Genomic DNA, 18,649 nt, shown 5'->3' with positions numbered 1-18,649 from the left:
CCCTCTCCTCGCCCCTCTCTCCCTCTCCTCGCCCCTCTCTCCCTCTCCTCGCCCCTCTCTCCCTCTCCTCGCCCCTCTCTCCCTCTTCTCGCCCCTCTCACCCTCTCCTCGCCCCCTCTCACCCTCCCCTCGCCCCTCTCTCCCTCTCCTCGCCCCTCTCTCCCTCTCCTCGCCCCTCTCTCCCTCTCCTCGCCCCTCTCTCCCTCTCCTCGCCCCTCTCCTCGCCCCTCTCCTCGCCCCTCTCTCCCTCTCCTCGCCCCTCTCTCCCTCTCCTCGCCCCTCTCTCCCTCTCCTCGCCCCTCTCTCCCTCTTCTCGCCCCTCTCACCCTCTCCTCGCCCCCCTCTCCCTCTCCTCGCCCCTCTCTCTCCTCGCCCCTCTCTCCCCTCTCCTCGCCCCTCGCCCCCCTCTCCCTCTCCTCGCCCCTCGCCCCCCTCTCTCTCTCTCCTCGCCCCTCGCCCCCCTCTCCTCGCCCCTCTTCTTGCCCCTCTCTCCCTCTCCCCTCTTCTTGCCCCTCTCTCCCTCTCCTCGCCCCTCTCTCCCTCTCCTCGCCCCTCTCTCCCTCTCCTCGCCCCTCTCCTCGCCCCTCTCTCCCTCTCCTCACCCCTCTCCTTGCCCCTCTCTCCCTCTCCTCACCCCTCTCCTTGCCCCTCTCTCCCTCTCCTCGCCCCTCTCTCTCTCCTCGCCCCACTCTCCCTCGTCTTGCCCCTCTCTCCCTCTCCTCGCCCCTCTCTCCCTCTCCTCGCCCCTCTCTCCTCTCCCCTCTCTCCCTCTCCTCGCCCCTCTCTCTCTCCTCGCCCCTCTCTCCCTCTCCTCGCCCCTCTCTCCCTCTCCTCGCCCCTCTCTCCCTCTCCTCGCCCCTCTCTCCCTCTCCTCGCCCCTCTCTCTCTCCTCGCCCCTCTCTCTCTCCTCGCCCCTCTCTCCCTCTCCTCGCCCCTCGCCCCCCTCTCCCTCTCCTCGCCCCTCGCCCCCCTCTCTCTCTCTCCTCGCCCCCCTCTCCTCGCCCCTCTCTCCCCTCTCCTCGCCCCTCTCTCCCTCTCCTCGCCCCTCTCTCCCTTTCCTCGCCCCTCTCTCCCTCACCTCGCCTCTCTCTCCCTTTCCTCGCCCCTCGCCCCCCTCTCCCTCTCCTCGCCCCTCGCCCCCCTCTCTCTCTCTCCTCGCCCCCCTCTCCTCGCCCCTCTTCTTGCCCCTCTCTCCCTCTCCTCGCCCCTCTCTCCCTCTCCTCGCCCCTCTCCTCGCCCCCCTCTCCCTCTCCTCACCCCCCTCTCCCTCTCCTCGCCCCTCTCTCTCTCTCTCTCTCCTCGCCCCTCTTTCTCCTCGCCCCAGTGTCTATGGGACCCTGCTTCTTTCTCCTCCAGTGACGAGTGTCGCCCCCATTCTGCTCCAGGTGTTCTGTCCTCCCCTTTATTGTAAAATCGTGACCCCCGACATCATCCTTTAGGAACCACCCATGGCCTAGTAAGAAGGGCGATGATAGCGAGCGCCTTATCTGTGGATGCGCTGTCAGACGGCCATTGTACCTGAAGTGTGTGGCTCTGGTGGCTCCTCCTGTCACTGACAGGCATCAGAGGACACACAAGGTCGCCCTTTTGTCCTGACAGTCGGTGCCTATAGATATATTACCCGCCGGTCCCTGGGGACAAGGGGACATCAGGCTGCGTGACTTTGTTCATCCTGATCCTCCTGGTGCATACAATGACAATTTTCAGAAGGGTAAGTGGCTGTTTATGCAGGGATTTCTTCTCCTAATCGCAGAGCGGAGGATTCTTGTTCTCGGACTGTTGCACCCGTCGCCTTCTCATTTCCGATCATACGGGGAATCTGATGTGAGGTTGTGATGGATGAGACGGGAAAGTCTGGGGTGTTTTCTGCGTGTAGTACTCCAGTCGTGCCACTAGAGGCAGCGCTGAGCTGTGCATCCATCATGGTCCTTGCAGACGTCTTCCCTCCCCGGGGTGCTGCTCTTCAGACTGCGCTCGTGTGGTCGTACGGCCGCGGAGGCCTTTACATCTGTAAGTCTGGATTAATCCATTTACTTCTCCTTTGTAAATGGTCAAAAGTATGTGAACCCCTTGTTGGCCTCTAAGCGTGTGCTCTCCATAGACTATTATAAGCAGCAGCAGCATTGGCCATACTGAGGATCGCACCCTGGTGTTGACTAACAAGGACTGATCTTGGTCGTTGCTGGCACCGGACGCCATGTCATCACAGCCCCGCAGGTCACCGTGCACAATGCCAGGCGGGGGCTGACGTGGTGTAAAGCCGTCCTAATGATGGCGCGGCCCCTGCAGAGACAGGCCTGATGGAGAAGGGATAATGGCCGGGTGTTGGGTTTCGCAGTCTAGGGCCCTCAGGGGGAAATCTTAAAGCTACAGCAACATTCTGCAGATTGTGGAACTTCCAAATTTATGACAACCGTCTGGGGTATAACAACGTCCCCCCGGGCACTAAGTGAGCGCGATAAAAAACCACGTGGTGAACGCGACCTCTGACCGACCTCTGACCTGTGAGCAAATGTGACTACAAGCCAGGACGTGTCGCCACCATCAGTGTCCTCTGCTTCCTGGAGCTGGGGAAATCCTCCAGGAATCGCCCCTAATCCGTGCCCGGGGCTGCAGCGCTGAGCGGGGTCCGGCCGCTCCTCCGCACATAGAGGGGAAGGGGGAAGGGTATTTCATGACTTTTTAAAAATTTTCCATATCGCTGTATTAAAAAAACTCCTGCTGTGTACACCTCACTTGTCCGCAGTTATCTCATTATCAACACAGACAGGGTTATAATGATAGATAGCATCTACATGTAGACATCACAGGAGCCATCAATCCCAATGGAGGATATCTCAGCTCACCTCCTCCCCCTCCCTGCACAGGTTACAGATTGAGCATGCTCTGTAACTAGAGGTGGTGCAGAACCCAGTCCACTGGACTTGTCAATAGTTTGTGGTGGTTGGACGGAGCTCCATGGACGGCCTCTTACCTGTCAATCTCTGCGGCACCTCTTCTGATTGGCCCATCTGGTGCAACATCACAACTGCGTCACGCCAGGCCGGTGCTCAGGCCTCTTGTCCAGCAGCCACAGGAGTCAGAACTGTGTGTGGGTGGAGTCATCCCTGTGTGGGTGGAGTCATCACTGTGTGGGTGGAGCCAGAACTGTGTGTGGACCCAGCATGATGTATGATTGTGGACAGCCATGTAGGGGCGGAGTTAGCGCTGTGTGGGTTGGATTAGCTTTGCACTTGTGAAACCAGCTGAGTGTGGGTGGAGTCATCATAATGTGGGTGGAGCCAGAACTGTGGGTGGGTGGAGTCAGCACTGTGTGAGGAGCTAGCATGATGTACGATCGTGGACAGCCATGTAGGAGCGGAGTTAGCGCTTTGTGGGTTGGATTAGCTTTGCACTTGTGAAACCAGCTGAGTGTGGGTGGAGTCATCATAATGTGGGTGGAGCCAGAACTGTGGGTGGGTGGAGTCAGCACTGTGTGAGGAGCTAGCATGATGTACGATCGTGGACAGCCATGTAGGAGCGGAGTTAGCGCTTTGTGGGTTGGGTTATCTGCACTGATGGGGCCAGCACTGTGTAGGCGGAGTCAGTACGGTGTGGGCAGACTGATCAGTGCATGGATAGTGTAAGCTCTGCGTGGATGGTGTTAGCTCTGCGTGGGTGGGGTTAGCTCTGCATGGGTGGGGTTAGCTCTGCGTGGGTGGGGTCAGAGCTGTGGGGGCAGGTGCACAGGACTGAGGCTTTTTCTATGAATTCTTTCTGCATTTTAGCAGCTTTTTACATGAAAATACACAACTAAATCCTGTAACTCTGCACCCCTGCCCCCCTATCCCCTGCCCCCCGCCCTCCTATCCCCTGCCCTCCTATCCCCTGCCCCCCGCCCTCCTATCCCCTGCCCTCCTATCCCCTGCCCCCGCCCTCCTATGCCCTGCCCCCCGCCCTCCTATCCCCTGCCCTCCTATCCCCTGCCCCCTGCCCTCATATCCCCCGCCCTCCTATCCCCTGCCCCCCGCCCTCCTATCCCCTGCCCTCCTATCCCCTGCCCCCCGCCCTCCTATCCCCCACCCTCCTATGCCCTGCCCCCCGCCCTCCTATCCCCCGCCCTCCTATGCCCTGCCCCCCACCCTCCTATGCCCTGCCCCCCCGCCTTCCTATCCCCCGCCCTCCTATCCCCTGCCCCCCGCCCTCCTATCCCCTGCCCTCCTATCCCCTGCCCCCCTCCTATCCCCTGCCCCCCGCCCTCCTATCCCCCGCCCTCCTATCCCCTGCCCCCCGCCCTCCGATCCCCCGCCCCCGCCCTCCTATCCCCCACCCTCCTATCCCCTGCCCCCCGCCCTCCTATCCCCTGCCCTCCTATCCCCTGCCCCCGCCCTCCTATCCCCTGCCCCCCGCCTTCTTATCCCCTGCCCTCCTATCCCCTGCCCCCCGCCCTCCTATCCCCTGCCCTCCTATCCCCTGCCCCCCGCCCTCCTATCCCCTGCCCCCCACCCTCCTATGCCCTGCCCCCCACCCTCCTATCCCCTGCCCCCCGCCCTCCTATCCCCTGCCCTCCTATCCCCTGCCCCCTGCCTTCCTATCCCCTGCCCCCCGCCCTCCTATCCCCCGCCCTCCTATGCCCTGCCCCCCGCCCTCCTATCCCCTGCCCCCCGCCCTCCTATCCCCTGCCCTCCTATCCCCTGCCCCCTGCCTTCCTATCCCCTGCCCCCCGCCCTCCTATCCCCTGCCCCCCGCCCTCCTATCCCCCGCCCTCCTATGCCCTGCCCCCCGCCCTCCTATCCCCTGCCCCCCGCCCTCCTATCCCCTGCCCTCCTATCCCCTGCCCCCTGCCTTCCTATCCCCTGCCCCCCGCCCTCCTATGCCCTCCTATGCCCTGCCCCCCGCCCTCCTATCCTCTGCCCTCCTATCCCCTGTAGACACAGTGCACAGAGGCCACACATGTACATTCAGCGAGCTCTTCTCTCCTGTGTGATGTGTAGGTGGTCGGAGGATACAAGGGTCACATTACATCCTTCACGTCGGGATCTCGCAGCCTCACAACAAGAGCAAATAAGAAAACATTGACAAGCTGTAAAGTGCCTCAGTTGGGGGGCGGGGGGGGGGGGGGTGGGGGGTGGAGGGGTCACATATTTCACGTGTGGGTGTCAGACCCCGGGGTCCCCCTTGCCCCGCAGGACGCCGACGCCGCTGTCTTTTTACAGCTACTTTAATGGTCTTCCCCAGTAATGGCAGACAGGGCAAGTAGTCTTGGAAACGGTTTTGTTGAACTACTGGTCCCAGAATAACCAGACAGAGGCGATAATAGCACTGAGGTGTAAGGCTGTGTCCGCACTTTGCGTCGTCACAGTTGCAGTTGTAAACGCATATTTTGGCAGTAATTGCTTTTGCCAAAGTTGCTTTTGACTTTCAAAATGTAATAAATGTGCGTGTGTATTACCGCGTTTTAGCTGCGTTTTTAGCGCTTTTTACCTGCTTTTTCATTGCCTAAAGTCAGATGCGTTTTGAACACAAAGACACTACTAAATAAAGTTTTAACATACAAACATTATGAAAAAAGGGGAAAAAAAAGAAAACAAATATAATTATTAAAATCATAAAAATGAAAATAGTTGTATTATATAAAATTATAGCGTTTTTTACTATTTTTTGCTAAAATATCAATAATTAAATATTTTTCTTTATTTTAATTGTCGGACTCTTTGTGTAAAGGGACATATTATTCCTTTATTCTGATGTCATAAACGCATTGTTTCAGCAGGTTAAAAGCAGGTAAAACGCTGGAATTTTGATGTTTCTTGCTTTTTGCAACTTCTCATTGACTTCAATGTTATCAAAACGCAGCCCAAACGGCAAAAACAATTGACATGCTGCTTCTTTGAACGCTGAGATTTTGCCCAAAATTATGCAAATTAAATGCTGCGTTTGGAAATGCAAAGTGCGGACATGAAATCCCCATTTCCCATAGACTTTGCTGGAAAATCAAAACGCATGCGTTTTGGCATGAAAACGCTGCAGTTCAAAACGGAACCAAAATGCAAAGTGCGGACACAGCCCAAGACCCTCTACACGAGGTGCGGGCTCGGTGGTGACTGGTCGCACAAGCCTCTATCAGAGGAGATGAGCACGGTTTTATCATTGATCACCGACCGTCTCCTCCAAAACGTCTACATCTAATAACAATAATTAATTTTATTCATTTATATAGCGCTATTAATTCCACAGCGCTTTACATACATTGGCAACTCTGTCCCCATTGGGGCTCACAATCTAGAGTCCCTATCTGTATGTCTTTGGAGTGTGGCAGGAAACCGGAGACCCCGGAGGAAACCCACGCAAACACAGGGAGAACATACAAACTCCTTGCAGATGGTGTCCTTGGTGGGATTTGAACCCAGGACCCCAGCGCTGCAAGACTGCAGTGCTAACCACTGAGCCACCACAAGACTGCAGTGCTAACCACTGAGCCACCACAAGACTGCAGTGCTAACCACTGAGCCACCACAAGACTGCAGTGCTAACCACTGAGCCACCACAAGACTGCAGTGCTAACCACTGAGCCGCCGTGCCGCCTGATGTCACTCCTGATTTTCCACAAGATTTTAAAAATTATTCCATTCACTGACAGTAAGCAGAGCTGCAAAACACTGTGTGCACACCTATCTAACAGCAGACGGAGGAGTCCGCAGTGGACAGGAGATAGGGACAAGACAGCGGAACAGAACAGGGGACAGGGAGGACAGGACAGGAGATAGGGACAAGACAGCGGAACAGAACAGGGGACAGGGAGGACAGGACAGGGGGGACAGGACAGGGGGACAGGACAGGAGATAGGGACAAGACAGCGGAACAGAACAGGGGACAGGGAGGACAGGACAGGAGATAGGGACAAGACAGCGGAACAGAACAGGGGACAGGGAGGACAGGACAGGGGGGACAGGACAGGGGGACAGGACAGGAGATAGGGACAAGACAGCGGACAGAACAGGGGACAGGGAGGACAGGACAGGAGATAGGGACAAGACAGCGGAACAGAACAGGGGACAGGGAGGACAGGACAGGGGGGACAGGACAGGGGGACAGGACAGGAGATAGGGACAAGACAGCGGAACAGAACGGGGGACAGGGAGGACAGGACAGGGGGGACAGGACAGGAGATAGGGACAAGACAGCGGAACAGAACGGGGGACAGGGAGGACAGGACAGGGGGACGGGACAGGACAGTGGGGACAGGACAGGAGATAGGGACAAGACAGCGGAACAGAATGGGGGACAGGGAGGACAGGACAGGGGGACAGGACAGGAGATAGGGACAAGACAGCAGAACAGAACAGGGGACGGAGGACAGGACAGGAGGACAGGACAGGAGATAGGGACAAGACAGCGGAACAGGGGACAGGGAGGACAGGACAGGGGGGACAGGACAGGAGATAGGGACAAGACAGCGGAACAGAACGGGGGACAGGGAGGACAGGACAGTGGGGACAGGACAGGAGATAGGGACAAGACAGCGGAACAGAACGGGGGACAGGGAGGACAGGACAGGAGATAGGGACAAGACAGCGGAACAGAACAGGGGACGGAGGACAGGACAGGAGGACAGGACAGGAGATAGGGACAAGACAGCGGAACAGGGGACAGGGAGGACAGGACAGGGGGACAGGACAGGAGATAGGGACAAGACAGCAGAACAGAACAGGGGACGGAGGACAGGACAGGAGGACAGGACAGGAGATAGGGACAAGACAGCGGAACAGGGGACAGGGAGGACAGGACAGGGGGGACAGGACAGGAGATAGGGACAAGACAGCGGAACAGAACGGGGGACAGGGAGGACAGGACAGGGGGACAGGACAGGAGATAGGGACAAGACAGCGGAACAGAACAGGGGACGGAGGACAGGACAGGAGGACAGGATAGGAGATAGGGACAAGACAGGGGAACAGAACGGGGGACAGGGAGGACAGGACAGGAGGACAGGACAGGAGATAGGGACAAGACAGCGGAACAGAACAGGGGACAGGGAGGACAGGACAGGGGAGACAGGACAGGAGATAGGGACAAGACAGCGGAACAGAATGGGGGACGGAGGACAGGACAGGAGATAGGGACAAGACAGCGGAACAGAACTGGGGACCGGGGGGACAGGACAGGGGGACAGGACAGGAGATAGGGACAAGACAGCGGAACAGAACAGGGGACAGGGGGGACAGGACAGGGGGACAGGACAGGAGATAGGGACAAAACAGCGGAACAGAACGGGGGACAGGGAGGACAGGACAGGGGGGACAGGACAGGAGATAGGGACAAGACAGCGGAACAGAACGGGGGACAGGGAGGACAGGACAGGGGGGACAGGACAGGAGATAGGGACAAGACAGCGGAACAGAACGGGGGACAGGGAGGACAGGACAGGGGGGACAGGACAGGAGATAGGGACAAGACAGCGGAACAGAACGGGGGACAGGGAGGACAGGACAGGGGGGACAGGACAGGAGATAGGGACAAGACAGCGGAACAGAACAGGGGGGACAGGACAGGGGGGACAGGACAGGGGAATAGGACAGGGAGGATAGAATGTAAGTTCAGGACAGTGGGAGAGGGGTACAAAACGGGGGGGGCGAGTCAGGACAGGGAGCCCGTGCAGTGGATAGGACTGGGAGACAGGACAGCACAGGGGGGAAAGAACAGGACAGAAAGAAAGGACAGGGAGACAGGGGGGCAGTACAGGGGGGAAAAGGACGGGGGGCAGGACAGGGGGGCAGTACAGGGGGGGACAGTACAGGGGGGGCAGTACAGGGGGGAAAGGACGGGGGGCAGTACAAGGGGGGACAGTACAGGGGGGGCAGTACAGGGGGGAAAGGACGGGGGGCAGGACAGGTCGGGCTCCTGGATGGCTCCAGTGACAGGAGAGCAGGACAGTGGTCAGATTGGAGCACATGGGACGGGACTGTTTATTTTATCCCAGCTGTGGCTGCAGGAAATGTCTGCACACTTTGCATATTTCCCTCCCAGAAGGGGGACCCCAGGGGCTGAGCGACTACTCAGGGACTGGAACCAGGAGACGAGCGCGAGCTGCGATCCCACAGGAGGCCGAGACCGACCGATAATAAACTGATAATAAAGGAGACCGGAAAGAGCACCTGCATGTGTGACTATAAAAGACACTGCTAGAAATAGAAAATAGCAAAACATAAAATAATATCAAAAAGTATAAAAGGTTCTGTCACTTTACAAATACATTTTATAACCCATCCTGTACTGATCCTGAGTTACCTCCTGTATTATACTCCAGAGCTGCACTCACTATTCTGCTGGTGCAGTCACTGTGTACATTACATTACTGATCCTGTATTATACTCCAGAGCTGCACTCACTATTCTGCTGGTGCAGTCACTGTGTACATACATACATTACTGATCCTGAGTTACCTCCTGTATTATACTCCAGAGCTGCACTCACTATTCTGCTGGTGCAGTCACTGTGTACATTACATTACTGATCCTGTATTATACTCCAGAGCTGCACTCACTATTCTGCTGGTGCAGTCACTGTGTACATTACATTACTGATCCTGTATTATACTCCAGAGCTGCACTCTCTATTCTGCTGGTGCAGTCACTGTGTACATACATTACATTACTGATCCTGTATTATACTCCAGAGCTGCGCTCACTATTCTGCTGGTGCAGTCACTGTGTACATTACATTACTGATCCTGTATTATACTCCAGAGCTGAACTCACTATTCTGCTGGTGCAGTCACTGTGTACATTACATTACTGATCCTGTATTATACTCCAGAGCTGCACTCTCTATCTGCTGGTGCAGTCACTGTGTACATACATTACATTACTGATCCTGTATTATACTCCAGAGCTGCGCTCACTATTCTGCTGGTGCAGTCACTGTGTACATTACATTACTGATCCTGTATTATACTCCAGAGCTGCACTCACTATTCTGCTGGTGCAGTCACTGTGTACATACATTACTGATCCTGACACCCTGTATAATACTCCATATAATCCATTAGTTCCTCCAGGTATGGTGCCCCCCAGTGAGCTGTGTGGGGGTGGGGCATTGTGCCCGGCACATCAGAGGTAATAGGATGTAGCGGTGATTGGGATGCCAGCTCTTGGGCACAGCGGCCTGTGTGATATGCCGGGAAGCCTGTAATCCACCTCTCTGCCCTTGGAAGGTAAACAGCCGTTAAGCCTGTGAGGTATGAATGGGGTTTTGTTCCTCGCTGTGCTGTGTTGATCGGGAGCTATGGTGAGGATTGTTACAGCCGCGCTCCGCCCAACGTGGCCGAAAATCAACTCAAATATTGTACGACCCGTCCCAGTAAAGACCAGTGAGTGCAGACTGGGCCGGGACATGTAACTGGTATGGTGCTAAAGCTGCTATTGACATGAATTTCTCACCAGATGTCGGTAACAACCCATCCAATCCACACAGGCAAAGAAATCAAACCATAGATGTCTGTAAATGGTGATCTTTCCACTCTTGGATTATGGCGCCAACCTTCAGGAGTGTAGTATATTGCAACAATAAGGTTGTGAAGCTGCGAGACCGCTCCCTGGTTTCACCCATCATGAGAGGTTTCTTGTGTGGCACCTTGGTGATGAGGCCATCAGATGAACCAGCTGATATTATTTTTCACTAATTATCAGAATTGCGTTCTAACTTCTGAGATTTCAGCTGGTCTGAGGTTACTGCTGGCATTGTGCTCCAGAGCTGCATTCACAATTCTGCTTTTTGATGGTCTCAGATGACGAGACGGGGTCCTGTGAATCGATTTCCACCTGCTCTCATGTCTGCAGTGACAACATTCTCGTGGATGGTGTGAACGGTGACATATGAAGGTGAGGTCGTGTCTGGGATAAGAAGCGGTGACGTCCCGGGCGATGTACATGGAGGGTCCTGGGGGTCCGGTTTCCATAGATTCGGGGTAACGTCGTCCTTTCGGGAAGTTGTCGTTGATACATTGGTGCCTTATTGCCAAGTATCGGCTGTGACCAGGTGACAGGTGCGCAGCCGCACGACTGCCAACATGGCTGACAATGCAGCAGAGACTGCACGCGGGGCGGACGGACTCGTTATGGGGGAACTTGCTGCGCCTGGACCCCAATCCAACACCTGTAATGGGGGCCCTAGACTTCACTGACAGGTAACGAGGCCCCCAAGTGTCTACCTGCTGATTGTAGACCTCACTGACAGGTAACGGGGGCCCCCAAGTGTCTACCTGCTGATTGTAGACCTCACTGACAGGTATCGGGGGCCCCCAAGTGTCTACCTGCTGATTGTAGACCTCACTGACAGGTAACGGGGGCCCCCAAGTGTCTACCTGCTGATTGTAGACCTCACTGACAGGTATCGGGGGCCCCCAAGTGTCTACCTGCTGATTGTACCCCCAGTGTAGACCTCACTGACAGGTAACGGGGGTCCCCTAGTGTCTACCTGCTGATTGTAGACCTCCCTGACAGGTAACGGGGCCCCCAAGTGTCTACCTGCTGATTGTAGACCTCACTGACAGGTATCGGGGGCCCCCAAGTGTCTACCTGCTGATTGTAGACTTTACTGACAGGTAACGGGGGCCCCCAAGTGTCTACCTGCTGATTGTAGACCTCACTGACAGGTAACGAGGCCCCAAGTGTCTACCTGCTGATTGTAGACCTCACTGACAGGTAACGGGGGCCCCCAAGTGTCTACCTGCTGATTGTAGACTTTACTGACAGGTAACGGGGGCCCCCAAGTGTCTACCTGCTGATTGTAGACCTCACTGACAGGTAACGAGGCCCCAAGTGTCTACCTGCTGATTGTAGACCTCACTGACAGGTAACGGGGGCCCCCAAGTGTCTACCTGCTGATTGTAGACTTTACTGACAGGTAACGGGGGCCCCCAAGTGTCTACCTGCTGATTGTAGACCTCACTGACAGGTAACGAGGCCCCAAGTGTCTACCTGCTGATTGTAGACCTCCCTGACAGGTAACGGGGCCCCCAAGTGTCTACCTGCTGATTGTAGACTTTACTGACAGGTAACGGGGGGCCCCCAAGTGTCTACCTGCTGATTGTAGACCTCACTGACAGGTAACGGGGGCCCCCAAGTGTCTACCTGCTGATTGTAGACCTCACTGACAGGTAACGAGGCCCCAAGTGTCTACCTGCTGATTGTAGACCTCACTGACAGGTAACGGGGCCCCCAAGTGTCTACCTGCTGATTGTAGACTTTACTGACAGGTAACGGGGGGCCCCCAAGTGTCTACCTGCTGATTGTAGACCTCACTGACAGGTAATGGGGGCCCCCAAGTGTCTACCTGCTGATTGTAGACCTCACTGACAGGTAACGGGGCCCCCAAGTGTCTACCTGCTGATTGTAGACCTCACTGACAGGTAACGGGGCCCCCAAGTGTCTACCTGCTGATTGTAGACTTTACTGACAGGTATCGGGGGCCCCCAAGTGTCTACCTGCTGATTGTAGACCTCACTGACAGGTAACGGGGGCCCCCAAGTGTCTACCTGCTGATTGTAGGCCTCACTGACAGGTAACGAGGCCCCAAGTGTCTACCTGCTGATTGTAGACCTCACTGACAGGTAACGGGGCCCCCAAGTGTCTACCTGCTGATTGTAGACCTCACTGACAGGTAACGGGGCCCCCAAGTGTCTACCTGCTGATTGTAGACCTCACTGACAGGTAACGGGGCCCCCAAGTGTCTACCTGCTGATTGTAGACTTTACTGACAGGTAACGGGGGCCCCCAAGTGTCTACCTGCTGATTGTACTCCCAGTGTAGATCTCACTGATACTTTACAATACCGCTGCTTGATGTCAGTAAATGGAATCACTTGTCCATACATCCAACTATAGAAAGACCCAGGATAATTCTCAGGAATGTCTCCATTCACTGACAGCAAGCAGCAGCAGGTCTTTTCATGTAATGAGAATATTGCACAGGTAAAACCCATGGAGAATCTCCCCAGCATGTCCTGACAAGCCTGTGCCGGGCCTTGCAGTCGCAGCCTGTGCCGGGCCTTGCAGTCGCAGCCTGTGCCGGGCCTTGCAGTCGCAGCCTGTGCTGGGCCTTGTAGTCGCAGCCTGTGGGGACAGCGCCGCCGGCCCTCGCACTCCCCCTTGTGGCCGGTCTCCGCCGTGCACAGGAGGGGGCGGGGCCGGGATGAGCGCAGCTCCGGGGCTCTCACTACTCCTGAACATGGCAGCGAGGTGAGCGGAGGAGAGCGCGGCTCCGGAGACATGGTGAGGAGGGGCAGGAAGGTCACTGCATGTTATGTGCACACCCGGCGGCAGGCTCTGCGGTATCTGCTATAGGGGGATATGGTGCATGGTCTCTGGCTCCTCTGTATGATGGCTCCTGTGTTTGGAACTTTTCTGTCAGACACTTTATGACCCGTGTCTGCGCTGTATAGTGTCCTGTCTGCGATGTGTAGAGTGCGCCGTGTCCTGTCTGCGCTGTATAGTGTCCTGTCTGTGATGTGTAGAGTGCGCCGTGTCCTGTCTGTGATGTGTAGAGTGCGCCGTGTCCTGTCTGTGATGTGTAGAGTGCGCCGTGTCCTGTCTGTGATGTGTAGAGTGCGCCGTGTCCTGTCTGTGATGTGTAGAGTGCGCCGTGTCCTGTCTGCGATGTGTAGAGTGCGCCGTGTCCTGTCTGCGCTGTATAGTGTCCTGTCTGCGATGTGTAGAGTGCGCCGTGTCCTGTCTGCGCTGTATAGTGTCCTGTCTGTGATGTGTAGAGTGCGCCGTGTCCTGTCTGCGATGTGTAGAGTGCGCCGTGTCCTGTCTGTGATGTGTAGAGTGCTCCGTGTCCTGTCTGCGATGTGTAGAGTGCGCCGTGTCCTGTCTGCGATGTGTAGAGTGCGCCGTGTCCTGTCTGCGATGTGTAGAGTGCGCCGTGTCCTGTCTGCGATGTGTAGAGTGCGCCGTGTCCTGTCTGCGATGTGTAGAGTGCGCCGTGTCCTGTCTGCGATGTGTAGAGTGCGCCGTGTCCTGTCTGCGATGTGTAGAGTGCGCCGTGTCCTGTCTGCGATGTGTAGAGTGCGCCGTGTCCTGTCTGCGATGTGTAGAGTGCGCCGTGTCCTGTCTGCGATGTGTAGAGTGCGCCGTGTCCTGTCTGCGATGTGTAGAGTGCGCCGTGTCCTGTCTGCGATGTGTAGAGTGCGCCGTGTCCTGTCTGCGATGTGTAGAGTGCGCCGTGTCCTGTCTGCGCTGTATAGTGTCCTGTCTGCGATGTGTAGAGTGCTCCGTGTCCTGTCTGTGATGTGTAGAGTGCTCCGTGTCCTGTCTGTGATGTGTAGAGTGCTCCGTGTCCTGTCTGTGATGTGTAGAGTGCTCCGTGTCCTGTCTGTGATGTGTAGAGTGCGCCGTGTCCTGTCTGTGATGTGTAGAGTGCTCCGTGTCCTGTCTGTGATGTGTAGAGTGCTCTGTGTCGTGTCTGCGCTGTATAGTGTCCTGTCTGTGATGTGTAGAGTGCGCCGTGTCCTGTCTGTGATGTGTAGAGTGCGCCGTGTCGTGTCTGTGATGTGTAGAGTGCGCCGTGTCCTGTCTGTGATGTGTAGTGTCCTGTCTGTGATGTGTAGAGTGCTCCGTGTCGTGTCTGCGCTGTATAGTGTCCTGTCTGTGATGTGTAGAGTGCTCTGTGTCGTGTCTGCGCTGTATAGTGTCCTGTCTGTGATGTGTAGAGTGCTCCGTGTCCTGTCTGTGATGTGTAGTGTCCTGTCTGTGATGTGTAGAGTGCTCCGTGTCGTGTCTGTGATGTGTAGAGTGCTCCGTGTCCTGTCTGTGATGTGTAGAGTGCTCTGTGTCGTGTCTGCGCTGTATAGTGTCCTGTCTGTGATGTGTAGAGTGCTCCGTGTCCTGTCTGTGATGTGTAGTGTCCTGTCTGTGATGTGTAGAGTGCTCCGTGTCCTGTCTGTGATGTGTAGTGTCCTGTCTGTGATGTGTAGAGTGCTCCGTGTCCTGTCTGTGATGTGTAGAGTGCTCTGTGTCGTGTCTGCGCTGTATAGTGTCCTGTCTGTGATGTGTAGAGTGCTCTGTGTCGTGTCTGCGCTGTATAGTGTCCTGTCTGTGATGTGTAGAGTGCGCCGTGTCCTGTCTGCGCTGTATAGTGTCCTGTCTGTGATGTGTAGAGTGCTCCGTGTCCTGTCTGTGATGTGTAGAGTGCGCCGTGTCCTGTCTGTGATGTGTAGAGTGCTCCGTGTCCTGTCTGTGATGTGTAGAGTGCTCTGTGTCGTGTCTGCGCTGTATAGTGTCCTGTCTGTGATGTGTAGAGTGCGCCGTGTCCTGTCTGCGCTGTATAGTGTCCTGTCTGTGATGTGTAGAGTGCTCCGTGTCCTGTCTGTGATGTGTAGAGTGCTCCGTGTCCTGTCTGTGATGTGTAGAGTGCGCCGTGTCCTGTCTGTGATGTGTAGAGTGCTCCGTGTCCTGTCTGTGATGTGTAGAGTGCTCTGTGTCGTGTCTGCGCTGTATAGTGTCCTGTCTGTGATGTGTAGAGTGCTCTGTGTCGTGTCTGCGCTGTATAGTGTCCTGTCTGTGATGTGTAGAGTGCGCCGTGTCCTGTCTGCGCTGTATAGTGTCCTGTATGTGATGTGTAGAGTGCTCCGTGTCCTGTCTGTGATGTGTAGTGTCCTGTCTGTGATGTGTAGAGTGCTCCGTGTCCTGTCTGTGATGTGTAGTGTCCTGTCTGTGATGTGTAGAGTGCTCCGTGTCGTGTCTGTGATGTGTAGAGTGCTCCGTGTCCTGTCTGTGATGTGTAGAGTGCTCCGTGTCCTGTCTGTGATGTGTAGAGTGCTCCGTGTCCTGTCTGTGATGTGTAGAGTGCTCCGTGTCCTGTCTGTGATGTGTAGAGTGCTCTGTGTCGTGTCTGCGCTGTATAGTGTCCTGTCTGTGATGTGTAGAGTGCGCCGTGTCCTGTCTGCGCTGTATAGTGTCCTGTCTGTGATGTGTAGAGTGCTCCGTGTCCTGTCTGTGATGTGTAGAGTGCGTCGTGTCCTGTCTGTGATGTGTAGAGTGCGTCGTGTCCTGTCTGTGATGTGTAGAGTGCTCTGTGTCGTGTCTGCGCTGTATAGTGTCCTGTCTGTGATGTGTAGAGTGCGCCGTGTCCTGTCTGCGCTGTATAGTGTCCTGTCTGTGATGTAAAAAACACAAAAAAACTGAGCTGTAACAAATGTTCAATAAACATGCAACATTACAAGCATGTGAATTGCAGCCTCAAGACTAGAAAAAAAACCAAGGAGAAAAATTGTAGGAAAAATACCCTGACTATAAATAAATAAATTGCAAGTGCTTAATAACAGGGTACTTAGTATATACATTTTTGCAAAAAGGTAAGAAGCTGTCTCACCTCGTCACGGTGTACCCATCTGAGACAGTCCCTAACCTACTAAAGTTAAAAACATATTCTGTACCTGACTTGTGTCATGTCCAAAACTTCAATATGAATGGTAAAGTGGTCAGCTGGGTCCCAGATTAAATACACAGCAAAAAGTGAGACGCAGGTAATTGTTCAGCCTCAGTATCAGGAGGGCTGCACCCCCAACTTGCCTTCAAGCAAGATAACAGACAAAAAACACAAAAAAACTGAGCTGTAACAAATGTTCAATAAACATGCAACATTACAAGCATGTGAATTGCAGCCTCAAGACTAGAAAAAAACCAAGGAGAAAAATTGTAGGAAAAATACCCTGACTATAAATAAATAAATTGCAAGTGCTTAATAACAGGGTACTTAGTATATACATTTTTGCAAAAAGGTAAGAAGCTGTCTCACCTCGTCACGGTGTACCCATCTGAGACAGTCCCTAACCTACTAAAGTTAAAAACTGTCTGTGATGTGTAGAGTGCTCCGTGTCCTGTCTGTGATGTGTAGAGTTCGCCGTGTCCTGTCTGTGATGTGTAGAGTGCTCCGTGTCCTGTCTGTGATGTGTAGTGTCCTGTCTGTGATGTGTAGAGTGCTCCGTGTCCTGTCTGTGATGTGTAGTGTCCTGTCTGCGATGTGTAGAGTGCTCCGTGTCGTGTCTGTGATGTGTAGAGTGCTCCGTGTCCTGTCTGTGATGTGTAGAGTGCTCCGTGTCCTGTCTGTGATGTGTAGAGTTCGCCGTGTCCTGTCTGTGATGTGTAGAGTGCTCTGTGTCGTGTCTGCGCTGTATAGTGTCCTGTCTGTGATGTGTAGAGTGCTCCGTGTCCTGTCTGTGATGTGTAGAGTGCTCCGTGTCCTGTCTGTGATGTGTAGAGTGCGCCGTGTCCTGTCTGTGATGTGTAGAGTGCCCCGTGTCCTGTCTGTGATGTGTAGAGTGCTCTGTGTCGTGTCTGCGCTGTATAGTGTCCTGTCTGTGATGTGTAGAGTGCGCCGTGTCCTGTCTGTGATGTGTAGAGTGCTCCGTGTCCTGTCTGTGATGTGTAGAGTGCTCCGTGTCCTGTCTGTGATGTGTAGAGTGCGCCGTGTCGTGTCTGTGATGTGTAGAGTGCGCCGTGTCCTGTCTGTGATGTGTAGAGTGCTCCGTGTCCTGTCTGTGATGTGTAGAGTTCGCCGTGTCCTGTCTGTGATGTGTAGAGTGCTCTGTGTCGTGTCTGCGCTGTATAGTGTCCTGTCTGTGATGTGTAGAGTGCTCCGTGTCCTGTCTGTGATGTGTAGAGTGCTCCGTGTCCTGTCTGTGATGTGTAGAGTGCTCCGTGTCCTGTCTGTGATGTGTAGAGTGCTCTGTGTCGTGTCTGCGCTGTATAGTGTCCTGTCTGTGATGTGTAGAGTGCGCCGTGTCCTGTCTGCGCTGTATAGTGTCCTGTCTGTGATGTGTAGAGTGCTCCGTGTCCTGTCTGTGATGTGTAGAGTGCTCCGTGTCCTGTCTGTGATGTGTAGAGTGCGCCGTGTCCTGTCTGTGATGTGTAGAGTGCTCCGTGTCCTGTCTGTGATGTGTAGAGTGCGCCGTGTCCTGTCTGTGATGTGTAGAGTGCTCCGTGTCCTGTCTGTGTTGTGTAGAGTGCGCCGTGTCCTGTCTGTGATGTGTAGAGTGCTCTGTGTCGTGTCTGCGCTGTATAGTGTCCTGTCTGTGATGTGTAGAGTGCGCCGTTTCCTGTCTGTGATGTGTAGAGTGCTCTGTGTCGTGTCTGCGCTGTATAGTGTCCTGTCTGTGATGTGTAGAGTGCGCCGTTTCCTGTCTGTGATGTGTAGAGTGCTCTGTGTCGTGTCTGCGCTGTATAGTGTCCTGTCTGTGATGTGTAGAGTGCGCCGTGTCCTGTCTGTGATGTGTAGAGTGCTCCGTGTCCTGTCTGTGTTGTGTAGAGTGCGCCGTGTCCTGTCTGTGATGTGTAGAGTGCTCTGTGTCGTGTCTGCGCTGTATAGTGTCCTGTCTGTGTTGTGTAGAGTGCGCCGTGTCCTGTCTGTGATGTGTAGAGTGCTCTGTGTCGTGTCTGCGCTGTATAGTGTCCTGTCTGTGATGTGTAGAGTGCGCCGTTTCCTGTCTGTGATGTGTAGAGTGCTCTGTGTCGTGTCTGCGCTGTATAGTGTCCTGTCTGTGATGTGTAGAGTGCGCCGTTTCCTGTCTGTGATGTGTGGAGCGCGCCGTGTATTGTGCCCGGGTGTATTGTGCGGTGTATTGTGCCCCGGTGTAGTATGCGGTGTATTGTGCCCCGGTGTATTGTGCGGTG

At 55.0% G+C, this 18,649-nt stretch overlaps 1 protein-coding gene across 3 annotated transcripts in view; it reads left to right on the top strand.

Moving 5' to 3' along the window:
- Positions 1 to 18,649, top strand: part of PLEKHG4 (pleckstrin homology and RhoGEF domain containing G4) — a 97,550-nt gene that overhangs the window by 14,839 nt on the left and 64,062 nt on the right. The window contains exon 1 of one of the 3 annotated variants that reach the window (XM_075326194.1): positions 13,170 to 13,249. The exons of the other annotated variants lie outside the window; for them this stretch is intronic. Coding sequence (XP_075182309.1) covers positions 13,247 to 13,249 — 3 coding nt within the window. The 5' untranslated portion in view covers positions 13,170 to 13,246. Of the gene's footprint in view, positions 1 to 13,169; positions 13,250 to 18,649 lie in introns of those variants that run through there. 3 annotated transcript variants of the gene reach the window in all.

The sequence above is a fragment of the Anomaloglossus baeobatrachus genome, chromosome 10, assembly GCF_048569485.1.
Source record: "Anomaloglossus baeobatrachus isolate aAnoBae1 chromosome 10, aAnoBae1.hap1, whole genome shotgun sequence".
NCBI classification, from domain to species: domain Eukaryota; kingdom Metazoa; phylum Chordata; class Amphibia; order Anura; family Aromobatidae; genus Anomaloglossus; species Anomaloglossus baeobatrachus.
The sequence above is the reverse complement of the archived record's forward strand: the minus strand, read 5'-3'. Positions and strand labels throughout refer to the sequence as shown.